An 18,209-nucleotide genomic window follows, 5' to 3' on the forward strand; every position below is an offset into this window, starting at 1 on the left:
AAAAAGCCAAATACTGTATGATTCTACTTATATAAGATACCTAAAGTAGTCAAATAGAATGGTGGTTGTCAAGGGCGAGGGTGGGAGGGGAATGGGGAGTTATTGTTTAATGGGTACAGAATTTACATTTGGGATGATGAAAAAGCTCTGGACATAGTGGTATAGTTATATAACATTATGAACGTATTTCAAATGGTAAACTTTATGTTACATATATTCTGCCACAATAAAGAAAAAAAACAACCATCAGACCATATTTTCAGCCCATTGAGAGAATCCCTTATTAAAGGCCAGTTCTCCTGATGGCCTGGGCATCCTTCCCATGGCAACGAGCCTTGAGGATGCTATGTTGTCCTTTGTATTCTGACCTCAAGACCAGTCCCAGTAATCTGGGCCCCAAATCCAAGCCAACAGCGCAGGTTGGCTAGCCACTGAAAAGCTGAGGCTTGAGCTTCCCTAGGCCAGGCAGTTTTCGAGCAGAACCGTCTGACAGGGCCAACAAGTTGCCAACAAAAGCAGAAGCCAATCTGGCTAGCTTTCACTCTCTATTACTTCCCCTTTCACTTTCCCATAGGATGGCCATGCAGAAAGGAAACAGGGGCCAGACTGACCAGCCTCTTTAAAGGTGGAAAGTAGGGCGCCTGGGTGGCTCAGTTGGTTAAGCGACTGCTTTTGGCTCAGGTCATGATCCTGGAGTCCCTGGATCGAGTCCCGCATCGGGCTCCCTGCTCGGCGGGGAGCCTGCTTCTCCCTCTGACCCTCCCCCCTCTCATGTGCGCTCTCTCTCTCTCTCATTCTCTCTGTCTCAAATAAATAAATAAAATCTTAAAAAAATAAATAAAAAAAAAATAAAGGTGGAAAGTTGAGTCCCTGTTTTCCCCCATTCATCGAAGGTCTAAATATTTACTGTCCTTTATATTTTGTAGAATTAATAGTTTTTGCTCATCCAACAAGAGCAGAACTGACAAGCTCCACCCTCTGTGGTCTCTAGTGCCCTTTCACAGATGACCCTGTCAGATCTCAAAATAACCCAGTGAGAATTAATATAGAGGGGTTGTTATCCTCCATTGCACACATGAAGAAACAGGCTCAAGGAGATGAAGTAATTTATCCCAAGTCCCACAGCCCCAAGTGACAGGGCCAGGGTTTGCACACAGGTAATGAACTTCAGAGTTCTCCTTCCTCTTGACTACTCGGACAGATCAAAGAGGTGGAAATGGAATCGGACCATTTTGGTGTCAAACAAAAGCAAGGAAGATGCTTCCAAGTTTGGTAACTAATAGGACTAGGAGGTCCATCCCCAGAGAAGTAGCCTGGGAAGAACTAAGTGCCCTCCTCTTTCCCTGAGGTGCACCCTGACCTAGAAATGGGTCTTTCTTTTGGACTTTTGCCAGCTGGGCGCTCAGAGCACCGTCCCGTACTGCCCTGCCCAAGGCGCGCTGGAGGACAGGGGAGGGTCTGCCAGATGCACTGAATTTCACCAGGTTGGAAGGCCAGCTGGGTCGTGGGGAAAGGGGGTGCTTCAGGGCGCTCACTGGCGAAACACCAGATGGTAGCCAAAAAACGCGTAACGCGCTAACCACTGCCCATCCCGCCCCGTGCATGCGCGGCGACGGCACCAGCGCCAAAAGACTCCCAGCCAGCAAGCACACTTGGTGGGCGGGCTCCGACTCCTCGCGCAAGCGCCACCCGCGCGCGCATGCGCGTCCTCAGCAGCGGCCTATTCCTAGTAGTCCCCTGTCGTCTCGTTCTTGTTCTGTATCCGAACACTGGCTACTTCAGTCACAGTCCTCACTCTGCATTCCTCACCTTTCGCCCGGTTTTTTCCCGAAGGGCTTTCAGCCGTTCCTTTCGCCGCAACGCCTCCTCCTCTAGCCGGCCCACACCAGCCGCAGTAGCCGCCATCTTGCCCACCCTCCTCTTCTCTCGTCCTGCATCGCGCAGGCCCAGGGAGTAGATGAATCTCTGGCGGCCAATCCAGGGACGAGAACTGGAGAACAGGAAGTCGTGAAAGCCAATCAATACTGAGTTGCTATAGGAGGGCCCGCCCTACCTTTCCCAGCAACTCGCCTCGCCTGTTGGGGGAGGGCGCGGCAAAGAAAAAGGCCGTAAGGCTCGATTCGTCCAATGCCAATCAGTGAGAAAGGTGCGAGTGGAATCAGACCTGAGTGAAGGAGGATAGAGCGCGTCGATCGCTGGGCTTTTGCCTAAGCAAGCGCCAACCACAGCTCACTTCCCTACGGGACGCTTGGAATGCGCTTGGCCCAACCTTGTCCCCTTGTCCTGATTCTTCAAGGCCTGAATGCTTGCAAGAAGTCTTCCCTGACCCTCCACTCCGATCCCAGTTTAATAAAAGATCTGCCTTTCTTCCTCTACAGGTACCAGTGACTTCCTGGATGCACTGGTTCATGGGCCCCTAGGCCCTCTGTGTCCACTCTCAGCTCAGATAAAGCCTGTGCGGTGCAGGGCTTGGCTGGATGGCCATTTCCTCCAGGCTCATGGATGATCCCCTCCCACCTCCAAGCCCCCTGAAGCAGCAAAGTACTCTGGGTCAAACTACCTAAACTGGAGAAGAACAAACCCCCAACCTGGGCCCAGTGGGCCCCAGGAATCCCCTGAGCTTAGTTTCTGAGAACTACTGAGAGTTGATTTGGCCTTGACTGCAACAGGTGGCAAAGAGTGCACTGCTCGCCGGCAGGGGCTGCCAGGGTCTTCTTTCCTGCGTTAACCAGCATGCCCCAACAACCAGGAGACCACTCTGGCTGAAGTTAAGACCTTCTGACAGGATGTCAAGGTCCCCAAAGCCACACAGAGGCCTCCCTCCCCCCAACACATACCATGACTCATCTCTCAGCAAAGCTGTTTCCTGCTTGGGGCCTCCCTTCCCAGGCTGGTAGCAGGTGGATGCCCACTCCTCCCACTTCCCTTCAGAGGCCCCTGTGCCATAAGACCTCTGTCCAACCCCTCCAAAACGACCCTCTTGACCTCACTAGCCGGGGCCTTTCGGTGCCCTGTTCCCCTGCATCCGGAGGGGTGACTTACCAGAAACTGTACCAGGATCACAGGTAGTACCAGGTAGTAGGTGCTCAGGAAATGTCAGCTCAGAGGTAGGATGGACAGGGCAAGAAAAAAGGCCAGAGTGGAGAGGCTGCCCAAGAAAAAGTCAGGAGGACGGAAAAGGATGGGAATGGGGAAAGAGTCTGTTTTCTCTTGGCCAAAGTCTGAGGGACGCCAGACTCCAGTTCCTCTAACTTATAGTACCTTTCTGGGCTCCACAAACTTCTCCCCAACACCAACACAGGGCCTGACCCCTGCCCAACACCAGGGGGGCTCCTCACCTCCCAGGCAGGCTGGTTGGGGGGGGGGCAGGGAGAGATGGAGGGGTGATGGTGGCAGTGGGCCAGCAAAGAGTCAGTCAGGCCTCCATCCCCGTCCATGCTGTCCCCAATTACCCAAGTGATTCTCATTTGGCCCATCTGGGCTTCAATTTCTCCATCTGTAAAACTGAGGCATGAGACATCCTCTTGCCTTTATCCTCTTGAGGTTAAGGAAAACAAAAGATGTGAAGACAAATGCTGGGCCCTAGAGTGGATGATGCCTCTACTGGAGCATCTGGGAGGCTTCTTGGAAGAGGGGACCCGTGAGGATTGCCTAAATCTCCCAGGGATCTGCAGGACAGACGAAGGGCACTGCTCTCTGATGTCCCCCATCCTGCTCCACAAACAGTAGGAGCAAAAACGTGGCAGTCGGTCTCTGCATTAAAACGCTTAGAACAGCACCAGGCACGTGGTAAACTCTACAGGTGGCCGCTGGTTGTCGTTACCATTTGTTGAAGGACTCTGGCCATCTGAACGCGGGCCCGCAGCCCCTGCCCCCCCACCTGGCGACGGAGACCCCATCCTTGCACGAAGGGTGGCAAATTCCAGGCAGGCGCACTGTGCAGCGGGCAAGCCTGGAATACCTGACCCCGACCCTCGTCCGGGAGGCTCAGATTGGCCCTTCCCGAGGCACCGTCGGGGGCGCGGACTGCTGAGGGCGGGACTGCGGGGCGCCCTCCCGGGCCGCCCTGACCTCAAGCCCCTCCTCCCTCCAGGCTCCCCGCCCTTTGCACGGTCCCGGGAGAGGCGGGGCGGTGGTAGCGGCAGCTAAGTGCAGGAAGCCGGGCGGCGGCCGGCCGCGAGGAGGAGGAGCGTGCAGACTTGGGTGGCTCAGCGCGGCGGGGGCCAGTACTACTTCCCCGAGTAGTACCGCGCCGCTCCGCCCCGGAGTGACGCCCTCCGCCCATGGGCCTGGCCGAGGGCAACCGGCGGGCGGCGCGGAGGAGGCGGCGGCGGCAGGTGGCGCGCAGCAGGGCCGGAGCCGGGCCGGGCCATGGCCGCCTCGGAGCGGCTGTACGAGCTGTGGCTGCTCTACTACGCTCAGGTGAGCCCGCCCCGCGCCGCTCCCGCTGTGCCCCCAGCTCCGCGCGCCCCGCGCCCGCTGCACCTGCGCCCCGCGTTCCTGGGGCCGCGTAGATGCGCGCTCGCGCGGGGCGGATTCGGGCCCCGCACACACGTGTGCACCGCCCCCGGCCCGCCGGTGCCTCTGGCGCTTCTACCTGGGGGATGATCCCGGCGGGAGTGCACCTCAGAGAGCCTCTCGGGTGGGGACCGCGCAACCTCGGTCGCGCCTGATGGGGAGAGGGGCCCGGATCGAGGCGGCCGGACACCTCCCCCTTTTCCAGGTGGAGAAACTGAGGCTCGGAAAATAAATGAGAGACCTTGTTGGGTTGGGAGGGGCAGGAAGGCTTAGTTTGCATTTGGGCTTGACTCTCCTGTGGGCGCGGCCCTATTGGGTGGTCATGGCCGAAGGGTCTGAGTGGGCTGGGGGCTGGGGGCTGTCAGCAGGCGGGGGGCGGGGAGAGGTAGGGGGCGTCCCTACTTTGGTCCAATTTGAGTCAACTCAGACTACGCCGCATCAGTGCGCTGGCAGTGATGAGCTCCTCCCTGACCCTGAGCCGAGGAGGCCCCTACCCCACCCCTGGGTAGACCTGGGGGTCCAGCCAGAAGAAAAGATTTGCCCTGGATGCAGGAGGGAGGGAATAGGGCAGGTGAGGTAGGAGGGATGTTTGAAAGGGATGGAGGGAGGCCCTTTCCTCCTGACCTCCCTGTCCTGTCTCAGAGACTACCTCCTGTGGCCTCAGACGGTGAAGGGAGTGACTCTGACCCAGGTGTCCTGTCAGAGCTGAGAACCTCGTGTGCCCCAAACTCTGTGTCTCACGCACATAGGCTCCCACTTTCCTTCTGCTTTCACAGCAGGGAGGCGTCCCAGGGTAACACCCCCCTCCTCTTCACCTAGCTTCGGCCTCCCTCCCTGCACCTGCCTGGCATCATGCTCCTGGCTCAGGTGTACCCTGGGCACAATGGACTATTGTGTGCCCCTGATCTCGTCACTTGGGGGAAGTTCATGACTAGATCAGCTGGCCCTCTGTGAAGAGGCTGGCCGGCTGTCTCCTAGGACTGCAGGCTGGGTCTGGGGCCCTAGGGACCTGGAATCCAGGCCATAAGGACTGCGGCTTCTTGAGTCCACTCCGGTGGTGAGAGATCCAGGCCCCTGGTAGGAGGCAGCGTGTGTAGAGTCCCTCTTTGGTGTGACCCAAGGCAAGCTCTTTACACCTCTGAGCCTCTACTTCTCTATCTGTAAATTCGGCACAGCCCTGACCTCAGGGTGGCCTAGACTCTGCAGAGGGGTAGCCCGTCTGGCTTGTCCGGGCCAGAGAAAACTCCTGCTTCCCTGGCCCCACTGGGTCCCCTCACCCAGGCCTCTCTGTCTACATCTCCAAGGGTTGGTCCTTGTGAAGGGAAAAGATTCAGAAGGAAACCCGTCCCTGGCCCTCATGCCTCTGATTGCCCAGATGGCTGTGGGCAGATTCTCAGTCCTCAATTTTTTCACCTGTGACCAGGTGAAGGGGGGCTCGAACCAGGTAATGAGTCCGAGGGATGTTAACGTCAGTGCTGCTGGGGGACTGCGGTCTCCCAGGACTGGACCTCCAGCAGAGCATGGTTGCCTCCTCCTGCCCTCTCCAGCTGAGCTCTGCAAGTGGCCAGCCCCCGCCCCATTCCCTCAGCAGGGGGTTAGCACTCATTTCGGCTGAGTTCCCTCTCCCCATCCAGCTCCTCACCTCACCAGGGCGGGTCTGGGGCACGGGCTGGCTGGTTGGAGCCCCAGAGGCCTGGGCAGTCAAGGGGCGGCCTAGGGCCTGGCAAACAAATCCAGGATGTGAGTATGAACCGGAAGCTCGGCCAACCTCCCAGCACTGCCTTCCTGCCCACTTGGTCCTGCTCCTGCTCCCGGAACAGGTCGCCACCCCTCCATGCTGGGCTCCCAGGGAGTGGTGGCTATGCTACTTTGAGCCCTGCTAGGGACCTATTGTGTGGGTGTGCTTGGGGGAGGGAGGAAGATAAGGGAAGAGGTTGAACTGATAGAGGGTGTCAAGAGACCCCTGAGTTGGCCAGCCACCCAGCCAGAAGTTTCTCCCAACAACCGTGCCCCTCCCCTCAGCTGAGAGAGCTGACATCAGCTGGCAAACCTGTTTTCCCAGTTGTGGGTCTAGGCCCGCCCAAGGGAGCACCCCCTTTCTGCCCTTCCTTTCTCCTCACAGACCCCAGGTTCAGACCCGCCCGCCCCCCTCCCTCTGTGGGCCCTGCTCAGCTGGGGGCCACAAGTGGGGAAGGTGGCTGCAGGTGGCCTCCGAGGGAGGAAGGAGGGCCAGACTGCCCCTGGACATCACTTAGTCTGAGCCCCTCGGGGCCCTGGTGGGGAAACCAAGGCGGGGTCATACCAAGGTCATGGGACACGTTTGGGGTAGAGTCCATCAGAGCTCCAACCCGGTCTTCCTCCTGTGTTCCATTGCCCAGGAAAGGTCTAGTCCTGTGGACAGGAGGCCTCTGGTGGGTCTGCACCCTGGGATGGCACAAGCGGTTTCCTCTAGCGTGGAGCCTTCTCTCTCCCGTTTGAGGGGTCTGTTGTCTCCTGTCCCCCTGACCAAGCTGGACCTCAGCTCAGGCAGGTCCCCATTTTCACCCTCACTGTGCTTGCTGCTTGGCAGTTTCCCCACACCCCACATTTCGAGAGGCCCCTTGGGTATCAGCTGAGTGGCTGGATGCAGGACGCAGGCCCCACAGCAGTGACCGGCCGCGCCACAGGAGGCTGCATTCGGGCCTTGTGGGCAGAGGGGATAGGAAGCCCAGGAGCAAGCACCTGGAGAGGCCAGTTGTCAGGAGGTGGGGGGGGGAGGGGGGGCTGGCCGATGGGCGGGGCTTCCCCAGGGAGGGCTAGGAGCGGGGCAAGGAGAGGAGAACTGGGAGCAGCACCCAGCAGGCTGGCCGCTGGGCAGCATGTAAAAGTTACGCACAGTAACATGCAAATGAGCAGCCCCTCTTTGGGCTGGAGCGAAATGTTGCTCAACAGCCCCCCAGTGAAAGGGAGCACTGGGGGGCCTGACGCCTGGGGCACTCAGGGCCACAAAGGTCAGGACAGGACAGACATTCAGGTTCCAGGTGGGTAGCCCAGGCTGAACTCTTCAGTTCTGCCATCGAGGACTCAGGGTTCCAGGGAGGTCAGGTCAGAGCTGGAGTTGACCTTGCTCTGCCCACCCCTCCCTGGTCCCTCACCCTGACTGATGAGCTCTGTTGCCTCATGGAAACCTGGTCAGGCCCTCTGCTCCCTCTGGGACCTTAGCTGGTCATATGCCTCCCTGTGCCTCAGTTTACCCTTTTGAAACGGGAAAAAGGGAGGTAGAATAGCCTCCTTAGTGCCTGTACCTCAGAGGAGCAACCAGGGTTTCCTCTTCCCTGCGTTTATTACCAAGGCAACTGAAGGGGGCAGGACTGAGGTGATGGGGAGACTAGCACAGAGCCCAGGCTTGGGGGGGAGGTGCTGGTAATCCCTGGAGTTGTTATGGCAACTGGGGAGCTGATGTGGAAGTGTGGGGTCCCCATGGAAACAGGGTCGGTTACTATGGGGACCCTGGAAGGGAATTCTTGGTTTCCATAGTGCTAGGACAAGGGGAAGGTTAAGCCCTGGGGGGCATTATGGAGACCAGAAGGTCCACCCCTTGCAAGACCCCGTCCCCAGGTAAGGGGGAGAGACTGGCCCAGCCACCTGGGCACTTGCACCACTGTGACTCAGTTGCCCCTGCCTCTGGCAAAGTCCCCATCTTCCTGCTTCCTTCTTTGACCTGAGGTCCTCCCAAGTCTGACCTCCAGGCACCCTGGTATAGCCAGAAGCCACCTTTGGCTTGACATTGCCATCCCCCTCCTGACGCTGAGTGGGGAGACCCCCAGGCCTGAAAGAAGTTATCCTGATCAGACCCCACTCCACCCTGTCCCATTTCTGCTTGCCTGTCCCTGGAAATGGGGTGCTCACTACGACCCAGGCAATTCTGACTAGGTGGGGTCACCCACTTTGGAGCCACAATCTTCTCTCCTTACCCTGCTCCTAGCTCTAACCTGGGGACCACCCACACCTTTCCACCTGCCTGGGACAGCCACCCCTGAGACCTTAGCTCTGCCAGTGAACCAAGGTCTGCTACTCATTGGTCACTCATGGAAGTGGGTGCAGAGAACATTAGTGTCGCCCTAGGATGCCAGGGGCTTGGGAAAGCAGAGCCCTTGGATTTGGGGAGGGAGCTCCCACTCACCTTCTCTCATGCTGGGGGGCGGGGTGTGGTTTGGAGGAGCTTTACCTGTGAAGCAGGTGTGGAGGGATGGATTTCAAGGGGCAGCTGAAGCACAAAGAGATTAATGGTAAGTAACAAGCTACTGAGTCTGAGAACCAGGGCTGGACTCCGGAACCCGTGCCCTCAACCACTGATTGGACTTGGCAGCCCTTTCCTCTGAAGTACCAGACAGGGCTGGGTCTCCAAAAGGTGCCGGCTCTGGGGAGCATTCAGGCAGAGGAAGCATGGAGGGCAAAGCGTTTGCAGACCTGTGGGTGTGGGGACAGCGAGGAGTGCCCTTTGGCTGGGCCATCCGGAGGGGAAGGAGGGCTGAGACATGAGGGGAGGCTGGAGACCTGACCTAGAGCTTGTGCTGGGGTGGGTGACTGGAGGCGCACGGGATGCCAGGTGGTGGTTGAGGAATTTCTGTGTATTGCACCATTATGAACTGGCGAGAGGAGGTGACGGGGTGGGGTCGGGGTTTGAAGCAAGGTCTGGGTGTCCCCTCGGGGCAAGCCAGGGCTGGTGTCAGGCCTGGGGCAGGGCAAGCAGGTAGAGGGGCAGCACGATGTCCAGCAGCTCAGTCGTCCCTGTCCCCCGACAGACAGCACCCCCACCCACCCATCCATGCCACAGCCGCCTGCCCTCAGCCCCCCTGGGGTACCTCCTGCCGAAGTGGCAGTTCCATGCCCATCCAGGGACTGTTTGGGCCTAAGTAGCCCTTGGGAGCTCCCCACCCCCAGTACTGAGTGCCCTCAAGGCTGGTCGGGCATAAACTGGGGGCCCCTGCAGACGTGATTATGAGTGTTCCCTCCTCCTGGGGTCACTGACCTCCCCCTCCCCACAGCTTGCTCCCTGGCCCACATGGCCTTGGTACCACTTACACCTGAGCCCCAGGGCCTGGGGAGGAGCGCGGCTGCTCCTGACCTGCCGTCATGGGGCCCTGGCCCCTTCAAGTTAGGGACTGGGCTGGCCCTGCCCAACATTCCTGCTTGGAGCTGGGAAAGGGGGGAGGAGCTAGGCGAGGAGTGTGGGAAGCCCAGGCACAACAGCCGCCTCTCCCAGCTCTAGACCCCTCGGCATTCAGCACTGCCCCCACTGTCCCGACCCCTGCAGGGACTCCCATACCCCCCAGCACTGCAGCCGGAAGCCGTGGGGCCCAGGTCAGAGGCGGGACAGGCAGATACCCCTGTCCCTCCCTAGTACTATGCTTTAGAGACCCCTCATGCTCTCCCAGAGCCGGGAAGTCTACCTTGACTGCCACAGCCCTGAACCCAGCCCAGCCTGGACCTGCTGGACAGGCCGTGGGTGTGGTTCTAGGGACAGAAAGCCAGGGTGTGCAGAGTGTGAGGGGCCCACCCAGGTTCTGGGAGGGTCAATCCAGGTGATGGCCATGAAGAGGCCGGCAGGCTCCTGCTTAGGTACTAAAAGCCCAAGTCACAGACGGCAGTGGGGCATAGGGTGGACAGAGGCCGGGACCGGAGGATGTGACTCAGATGGAGAGGGGTGGAGACGCTGGAGAAGCAGCTGTGATTGGACTGGGGGCCTGGAATGCCAGGCTCAGTTGAGCCCTTATCCTCAGGCCAGGGTGGGGGGACGTGGTCAAATTTGGGCTTTCAGGTGCTCAGCAGAACGGCAGTGGGCAAAAGGGACCCACATTTTAGGTGAGAGATGTCTGTGGCTTGACTGGGGGTGGTTTGGGGGTAGAAGAGCGGGGGGATGGTATGGGCCAGTTTTGAAGGTAGACCAGGATCTGTGGGGTCACCGAGGCAGGGGCTACATGGTCAGCTCGGACTGGCTGGCCAGCAACCATGAGTGGCCCAGGCCTAAAACAAAGGTCTGGCCTTCAGCGTCCTCAGAGGAGTAGCTGAAGGGGTTGTAGTGGATGAGGCATCCTCTCTGGAGCCCCCCTTTTCCCCATATGCAATGGGAAATGTTCCCAAGAAATGGTCTAGGAGCCCTGGCCTGCTCTGGTGTTTCAGGGTGGGGCACTTTGGGGTCCTTGAGGAGGGCCGTGGACAGAGAGGTAGGTGAGCAGGGAAGCGGCCAGGGCGAGAGGGCGGAGAGAGCACCAGAGGTAACTAACTGAGGACAGAAAGTCCCGGCGGCAGCGTGGGCCTGCACCTCGGTGGCCCCAGCCCCTCCCTCAGTTGCCTAGGCCTCAGATCTGTGACAAACGCACAAGGAAGGTGCCCAACCACAGGGTGAGGGCTGCTCTGCCTCGGTTTCTTGTGGACCTGGCCCGGTCTGCTGGGGTCTGACCCCTTCCTTCCCTGGGGCCCATTCAGTCCCTACCCTGTGGTCAGGAGCCTACAGGGAGCAGAAATGAGCCATCCACTCAAGGTAGTTCTGGAAGTCCTTGAGTTGAGGTCGGTGGCTGCAGGGACGCAGCACCTATGATGTGTCCCTTGCCCCTTCAGCCTTCTCCAGTCTGGGCCCTGTCCTACCCCCTGCCCCTGGGAAAGAAATGTGCCTTCTGGCCTCAACTGGTTCATGGGGAGCAGCAGATGAGGCCAGCACCTAGGAAAGGAGGGCGGGGTGGGAGGAGGAGCTCCAGGCCACCACCCACTCTGTGTCTGGGAGGGGCTTAGAGGCGAGAGGAGACTGGGGCTAGGCTAGGACCTACTCAGCTGTGTCCCTGGAGTAGAGACCAGTAGGGCCCGGCAGGGAGGCCAGGACACAGGGGAGTGGGGGCAGGGCAAAGGTATGACTGAGTCCTCCATATCCACTTCATTCCCTAGGCCTGAGGTGTTGGACCCAGGTCAGGTAGCTGTGGGTGCCTTGAATGAAGGTCCCTATAGCAGCAGGGATCGGAACCTGTCTCTAGACTCCCAAGTCCAGACCTCATGCCAGGAAAGGGGCAGGCCACACCCAGGGCAGTGTGACCCCGCCCCTCTGCACTCCAGGCCCCGCCCCCGGTGCTGGGCCCGGTCCCTCACAGCTTCTTCTGCAGGGCCCTGGGTGCCCCGGCGGGGCCCCCGCACATCCCTGCGGTCTGCCGGGAGGAAGCGGCCCCCCTCCCCCACCGTGACTCTGCGCTTCCTGCCCCCGGCGGGGCGGGAGGGGACGTTTCCCGTTCACACCAAAGTTTCCCTGGCGGCGGACGCCCAGACTCGGGCTCAGCCGCTGCCCCTCTTGCCCATGGAACCAGCTTTGGGGCCTGGGGTCCAGGTAACCAGCCAGGGTGGGCATTAGGTTCCCAGGGTGAAGTAGCGCATTCTGCCTGTGCGTGTGCATGGGTCCGCCTGGTCCATGGTGCGCATGCAGCATGGGATCCACAGTCAGGGAAGGTCTCCTGGAGGTGGTGGCTGCTGAGCTGGGAGAAGGTGCAAGGCCGAGGCCAGCCCAAGGCTTTGGATCAGGGGTGGCTGGTGGGTGGAAGACCTTCAGCCCCAGCGCCAGTGGGGCCCATAGTCACATCCCGGAGTGTGCGCACTTAAGCCCCTCCCCTGGCCGTGTCAGGCTTGCCCGAGTCCCCAAGGATTAGGGAGGTGGGAGCTGGGAGAAGCAAACAGGGGGCCTTGGGAGAGTGGTCAATATGCAGGGCAGCCCTCTGACGCTGACCTTCAAACTTCCTGTCCTCCCGCCTGCCCTACGCATCCTCCCTCTGTCCACCCGCACTGCCCTGCCTCCGATCCCTGTCCACGGCACCGGGTCTGCCCCCCACTTCCTCCCCCTGCAGAAGGACCTGGGCTACCTGCAGCAGTGGCTGAAGGCCTTTGTGGGTGCCTTCGAGAAAAGCATCTCACTGTCATTTCTGGAGCCACGCAGGTGAGGCTGGATGTACCTGGAGGGCGGGGACAGGGCAGGGAGACTGAGGGTCCTCAGTGCCCTAGCGATCCCCCTCCCTGCAGGCCGGAGGAGGCAGGCGCGGAGGTACCGCTGCTGCCGCTGGACGCGCTGCATGTCCTGGCCGAGCAGCTGGACGAGGGGGACCTGGAGCAAGCCTTGCTGCTGCTCAAGCTCTTCATCGTTCTCTGCAGGTGGGTCCCCGTCGCCCTCTCCAAGGCGGGTGGGCAGCTCCGGACTGCGGGCTGGAGGCGGGGCGGGTGTATTCCTGGGACCTCTCTCCCCATCCCCTCCCAGGAACCTGGAGAACATAGAGGCGGGCTGGGGCCCGGTGTTGGCGCCCCGGGTGCTGGCCTTGCTGACCCGGTTGACGGCAGAGGTGAGGTGGGCTCTAGCCTGGGGGGGGCGGTGGTAGGAGGTAGCCGGGGCCCAGCTGACCGTCCGCCCTCTCCCCATGCCTGCAGCTGAAAGGAGCCCCAGCATCGCAGGAGGGCCGTGGGCTGCTGCTGGAAAACGTGGCCCTGCACGCCCTGCTCCTCTGCGAGGGCCTCTTTGACCCCTACCAGACCTGGAGGCGCCAGCACAGTGGGTGAGAGCCGGCCCACCACGGAGGGCCCGGAGGAGGCTGGGGAGAGGATGGGAGGGGGGGGAGGGGGGAGGGGGCCCAGGGGTAGGTGGGAGGGGTGGAGCGCCTGGCCTCACCCGGGGCCCCTGCCCATTCCCTACCCATTCCCTACCCCCACCCCCAGGGAAATCATCAGTTCCAAGGAGAAAAGCAAATACAAGTTCCCGCCAGCTGCTTTGCCCTGTGAATTCAGCGCCTTCTTCCGAGGTCAGGCCCCGCCCCTGCCCCTTAGGCCCCACCTGGCCCCACCCCCAAAACTGAACCCCTTCCTGCAGTTCCCCATCCTGGAGGCCGGAGGGATGGGACACCCTTTGTGGTGTCTGCCAGCAGGGCTGGGAGCACCACGGGAAGCCAAGGGGGCTTCCAGAGGCGAGGGAGTTTAGGGGCAGAGGGGAGAGAAAGGGCAGGTCTGGGCGAAATGAGTAATTTCTTTTCGGGGCTGGAGTGAAGGCCTCCCATATGGTGGGGGAGAGCAATTTCTTTCCCTCTTCCCTCCCACCTCCTGGGTCCGAAAAGCCACTTGGATCTCACTCTGATCTGGACCATCTTCAAGCTCCCTGGTCCAATCCCTTTACGCCTGTAGGCGCCACCCTTCCTTTAGACAACGTCTACACCATCTCCGCTTCTTGCTCCCACGGTCCTGGAGGAGCTGAGCCCCAGGACATCTCTGGCCCCTGGGGGCCCTCTTCTCTCGGGTACCCCCTTTTCCTCTCCTCAGAGGGAAGCCGGCCAGGACATTAGATGGGACGGGGCAAGGTGGCCCTGGACTGGGGGGCAGGCCAGGCTTGGTGAGGTAGTGGCCTGTCAGCACAGAAGGTGTCTGAGTGTCTCTGGGGTGCCCTGTGTTGCTGCAGGCCTGGGGTGTGGAGCAGAGGCAACAGCTCCGAGAGGGGAGACACCCCCTCCCCCCTCCCCCCAGGGAGCTCCTGCCTCCATTCTCCCACAACCTGAGCGCTCTTCTCAGAACAGACTGGATTTTGTTCCTGTTGCCCTCAGTCCCTCGCTGGTGGCCTGGCATCTCAGGAGCAGATCCTGCTCCTTCCACAGCCTCCCTCTCCAGCCCCACTTGTCCTCTGCACCCTGTCCTTTCCGTCCCGAAATGCAAGTAGCTATTCCATGTCTTTCCCTACTGTTTCCTCTCTCTTCCCAGGCCACCTGCACTCTCAGGCTTTAGCTCAAATGCCCTGTTCCCAAGGAGCTGGCCCACCCCATCCCACCTGAATCTAGTGAGCCCTGCTCTTGCCCCCCATCCCCCACCATACACACCACTCATGTGACCCAGGGCTGGTCCCTTCTGCTCTCTGAGTTTCACTCTGTGGCCTGGCATCCTGTCCAGCTTTGCTGGAGCGGGGCCAGGTGGGCCTCCCACATAGGAGACCGTGAAAGCCCCTAGAAGTCCCCAGCGGGGGCATGGGTGGGGGTGAGGGGCATCTGTATGGAAGATACAGCAAGGTCCCCAGAGCAAGTCACAGGAAGCTCCAACCGTCACAGGGTAGCGGGACCAGATTTGTATCTGAGAAGCTAAACCCTGGGTTGCCATGGGGAAGTGGGGTGGGGTGTGTGTGTGCTTACCCTGGGGTCCCCACTTTGGAAATTAAGGATCTGGGGGACTGGCTAGGCTCTCAGGGCAGGACCACATCCCCTTCAAGCTCCCCAGAGAAGGGCCGTGTCTTCCCTAGACCCCCCTAGCAGAGAGCCGTGACATTTTAGAACCCCAAGGACAGAACTGGGTCTTTTCCCTCACATGGGACATCCCAGCCCTCTCCTGCCCACCCCAGGGCTCCTCCCTCTTGGGTAGTTCTTTGCAAGCTTGGTGACGTCCTCCTGTCCTGCCCACCCACCCTGTCCAGAGAGCCTGCAGGAAGCTGATGGCCTACCTCCCATGCTGTTGCTGTGTCTCGTCCACCTCTTTGGTGCTGTGCTTGCAGGAGGGAAGGTAAGCCAGGAGGAGCCTGTGGACCAGAGGGTGGCCGCCTTGGGGTCTCTGCTGGTCGAGCCCCTTGACCACTGCCATCTCTGCCCACACCTGCAGGAGAACGGGCAGATGGCCGTGAGCGCTGGCTCTGTGCAGGGCCTGTTGGGTGTGGTACGGGGCTGGGACCACGGGCCGGCCCAGGACCCCCGCCTAGTGCCGCTGACGCTGGAGGCGCTCGTGGGGGCCGTACATGTCCTGCATGCCAGCCGCGCGCCCCCTCGTGGGCCAGAGCTCCGCACCCTGCTTGAGGGCTACTTCCACATCCTTAATGCCGACTGGCCGGCGGGCCCAAGCCCAGGCCCCGAAGAGGCCCTTGTCACCCTACGGGTCAGCATGCTCGGTGGGTATGGGCTCCCAGGCTCTTGGGGAGGTGGCTCCAGCAGGGGAAGGTCTGAGCGATGATGGAAGGCAGGACTGGGCAGCATAGGAAGAAGGTGTGAGGCTGAGTGGCAAGGTCGCTGATGGGGTGGAGCGGGGCTGACCCGAGACCCCTCCACAGACGCCATCCCCAGGATGCTGGCGTGTGAGGACCGGCCGGTGCTGCAGGCCACCTTCCTCAGCAACAATTGCTTTGAACACCTTACTCGCCTCATCCAGAACAGCAAGGTGGGCAGGGCCCGGCTGTGGGTGGACGGCCTGAGACCCCGAGGCTGGGGAACCACTTGTGGGGGCTACACTGCTGCTGAGCAAGCCTGGGCTGGACCGGGCTGGGGGTTTGTGGCGAGCGGGGCGGCCTAAGGCTCGGGATGGCTCCGCACCCCATAGGAGGAAAGACCTACGCACCCCACGCAGAAAGACAGGAGCTGCCCTGGCCCCTCGTCCCTCTTTCCCCAGCCCCAAGTCCAGGGGCAGGAGGAGGGCCCCGCTGTTTTAGATACAGTACCTACTCCTGCCCACTTACCTGCCCCCTGCCCCCCACCCCCTGGCTCTGTTCTGAGCAGGGCATGGGCAGCTCTTGGATCCCTGCCTTCCTTAGTGCCTAGTGGGGCTCTCTGCCTGGGTCTCAGGGCACACATAGCCTTCCCTTGGGGGCAGAGTCCTGGACGCTGCCCCGGTCCTGCTCTAACCGCCCTCCCATCTTCCTCCTCTTCTCTATCCTCTGCCTCCTCCACCTTGTGCCCTCCCCCTTCCCCACAGCTGTACCTGCAGGCCCGGGCGCCCCCTGAGGGGGACAGTGACCTGGCTACCCGGTTACTGACCGAGCCCGATGTCCAGAAGGTACCACCTTGGGGCCAACCTGCTCAGGCACTCACCTCCTTGGGCACCCACCCCCTGCGGCTCCCTCTTTGAGCCCTTCCTGCCTATGCAGGGAGAACGAGCAGATAATGTGTAAGGCCTGCTGTGGCCTAGTGATGGGGCTGGGTCCCCCAGGCTGTTTCACCCACCTTCCAGACGCTTATCCTAGGGAATGGGTGGGAGTGATCCGTACCCTACCTAGTAATAGTACTGGGAGCTAGGGTTTGGCTTTGCCAAGCTGGAAGGAACCTTCGAAACTCAACCACCTACCCCCCATTCCCAGAAGGGGAAACTGAAGCCCAGATACTAAGGGACATGGCTGTCGTCACTCACAGAAAAGGAGGTTCCCCCACATGGGCCCGCTTCTTCCCATGGATCCTTGTAGCGGCCTTAAGCAGGTCACGGGGAATCCGTCATCCCCTTGGGATGGGCTCTCTGCCTCACCCTGCATGGGAGCTGAAGAGGCAGTAAGCTGTCAGGGGCTCTGCATGGAGAACCCTCTCTCTGGGGGCTTAACACCTGGGCCCCAACCCCTAGATGCCCCCCGGCTTTGTCTTCGTGAGGCAGCCCCCTGTGGCTATTACTCTTGCCTGTTTTCTGGGAGCCTGCATATCTGTTATTCTACAAAGCAGTCAAGGCAGCTGAGACCCCTGGTTTTTACAAGTAGGAAACTGAGGCCTGGGGAGGGGAAGCAGGTTGTGCGAGGTCATTTGGGGAGTCAGGCCCCATGGAGCCAAAATACAGCCTAGCAGTCTGGCACCTGTGGACAAATTCTCTAAGCCCTCCTGACCCCTCCTCAAACCTCTGGAGTTGAGGCCAACCCAGACCCAAAGCCAAGTGAGCAACATGCTAATGAGCAGCATGTTTCCAGCTGTCAGGTTCAGCCAGGGTGAGCCTCAGTGTCCCCGCCTGGATCTAGGGGTTCGGGGGAGGGTAGGACTCAAAGGTCTCGAAGGTTCTTCCAGTTCTAACCTCCTGTGATTGTCCCTAAATTTCCCGACCCCCTGTCAATCATCATGGGTGATGGAGCACTTGCCTGCACATGTGTGTCTCGCTTGGGTGGGGATGGGTGGGGACTGAGGCCTGTAGGCCTACCAGGCAGTGGGGGACAAAGGGGATACGGCGAGAGGGTACCCTGTTGATCCGTCCCAGGGAGGCCCTTCCCGGTCTTGGTTTCTTCCCTGGCCTCTTTGTCACAGTGGGTCTGGCCAAGCTACCCCAAGAAGGCCCTAGGGTCAGGGTGAGGGTCACAGTAGTTCGGGCAAGGAGTAGAAGGCCTAGCACCCCACCCCCAAGGCTTCCAGCCAGCTCGGCTACGCGCCTCGGGACACCTGCTCCTGGCCCTATGGCCGGAGCAGGGGCTGCGGGCTGTAACGTGCTGGCACCTACTGCTTCTGACTGCCCCTCCCCACCCCAAGGTACTGGACCAGGACACAGATGCCATTGCAGTGCATGTGGTCCGAGTGCTGACCTGCATCATGAGTGGCTCCCCCTCGGCCAAGGTGAGGACACTGCAGTCTGGCTACCGTAGGGGTGTGGGGTAGGGGTCAAACTGCCCGCGTGTCCCCAGAACTGGTCTGGTTGGTGGCTGTTAGAGCGAGGGAGCTGAGGAGGCGGGCATCTTGCCCTGTGGGGCGCAGCTCAGTGCTGGCAGCTGGATCTCCTGGGTCGGGGCTGGACTGGGGAGGATACTACTTGTGGGCCAACTGCCATCTATAGCCTTCCGAGGGGGGACCCTTAGCCCTGCTTCCATCCGCGGCCCCTTGCCCTCGCTAGCACTGCGACCCATGGGCAGAGCCAGGTGGGGGAACCTGGAAAGATGCTCCTTCCTCCGGAGTTTCCATGGGGTGTGGGTTTGCCCCGGGGCCCACGTACGTGCTCCCTTC

At 60.6% G+C, this 18,209-nt stretch overlaps 2 protein-coding genes across 12 annotated transcripts in view; one reads left to right on the forward strand and one right to left on the reverse strand.

The window, feature by feature from the left end:
- The window catches only part of CCDC12 (coiled-coil domain containing 12), a 58,749-nt gene extending 52,495 nt beyond the window's left edge, over nt 1-6,254 (reverse strand). For 3 of the 4 annotated variants that reach the window (XM_081801313.1, XM_081801301.1, XM_006737277.3), the window contains exons 1-2: nt 6,161-6,254; nt 1,810-1,990 (exon numbers count right to left, since the gene is read on the reverse strand). In XM_081801313.1, coding sequence (XP_081657439.1) covers nt 1,810-1,905 — 96 coding nt within the window. In that variant the 5' untranslated portion in view covers nt 1,906-1,990; nt 6,161-6,254. Of the gene's footprint in view, nt 1-1,809; nt 1,991-3,042; nt 3,357-6,160 lie in introns of those variants that run through there. The other variant, XM_081801295.1, reaches the window with a different exon arrangement.
- NBEAL2 (neurobeachin like 2) overlaps nt 4,174-18,209 on the forward strand; it is a 29,263-nt gene continuing 15,227 nt past the window's right edge. For 2 of the 8 annotated variants that reach the window (XM_081800988.1, XM_006737276.3), the window contains exons 1-11: nt 4,174-4,422; nt 12,381-12,469; nt 12,553-12,681; nt 12,785-12,866; nt 12,952-13,076; nt 13,237-13,319; nt 14,963-15,048; nt 15,145-15,427; nt 15,587-15,693; nt 16,225-16,305; nt 17,742-17,825. In XM_081800988.1, coding sequence (XP_081657114.1) covers nt 4,372-4,422; nt 12,381-12,469; nt 12,553-12,681; nt 12,785-12,866; nt 12,952-13,076; nt 13,237-13,319; nt 14,963-15,048; nt 15,145-15,427; nt 15,587-15,693; nt 16,225-16,305; nt 17,742-17,825 — 1,200 coding nt within the window. In that variant the 5' untranslated portion in view covers nt 4,174-4,371. Of the gene's footprint in view, nt 4,423-10,432; nt 11,870-12,380; nt 12,470-12,552; nt 12,682-12,784; nt 12,867-12,951; nt 13,077-13,236; nt 13,320-14,962; nt 15,049-15,144; nt 15,428-15,586; nt 15,694-16,224; nt 16,306-17,741; nt 17,826-18,209 lie in introns of those variants that run through there. The other 6 variants (XM_081801011.1, XM_081800968.1, XM_081800972.1 and 3 more) reach the window with 6 other exon arrangements.

The sequence above is a fragment of the Leptonychotes weddellii genome, chromosome 1, assembly GCF_054177405.1.
Source record: "Leptonychotes weddellii isolate Sample4059 chromosome 1, ASM5417740v2, whole genome shotgun sequence".
Lineage (NCBI taxonomy): Eukaryota > Metazoa > Chordata > Mammalia > Carnivora > Phocidae > Leptonychotes > Leptonychotes weddellii.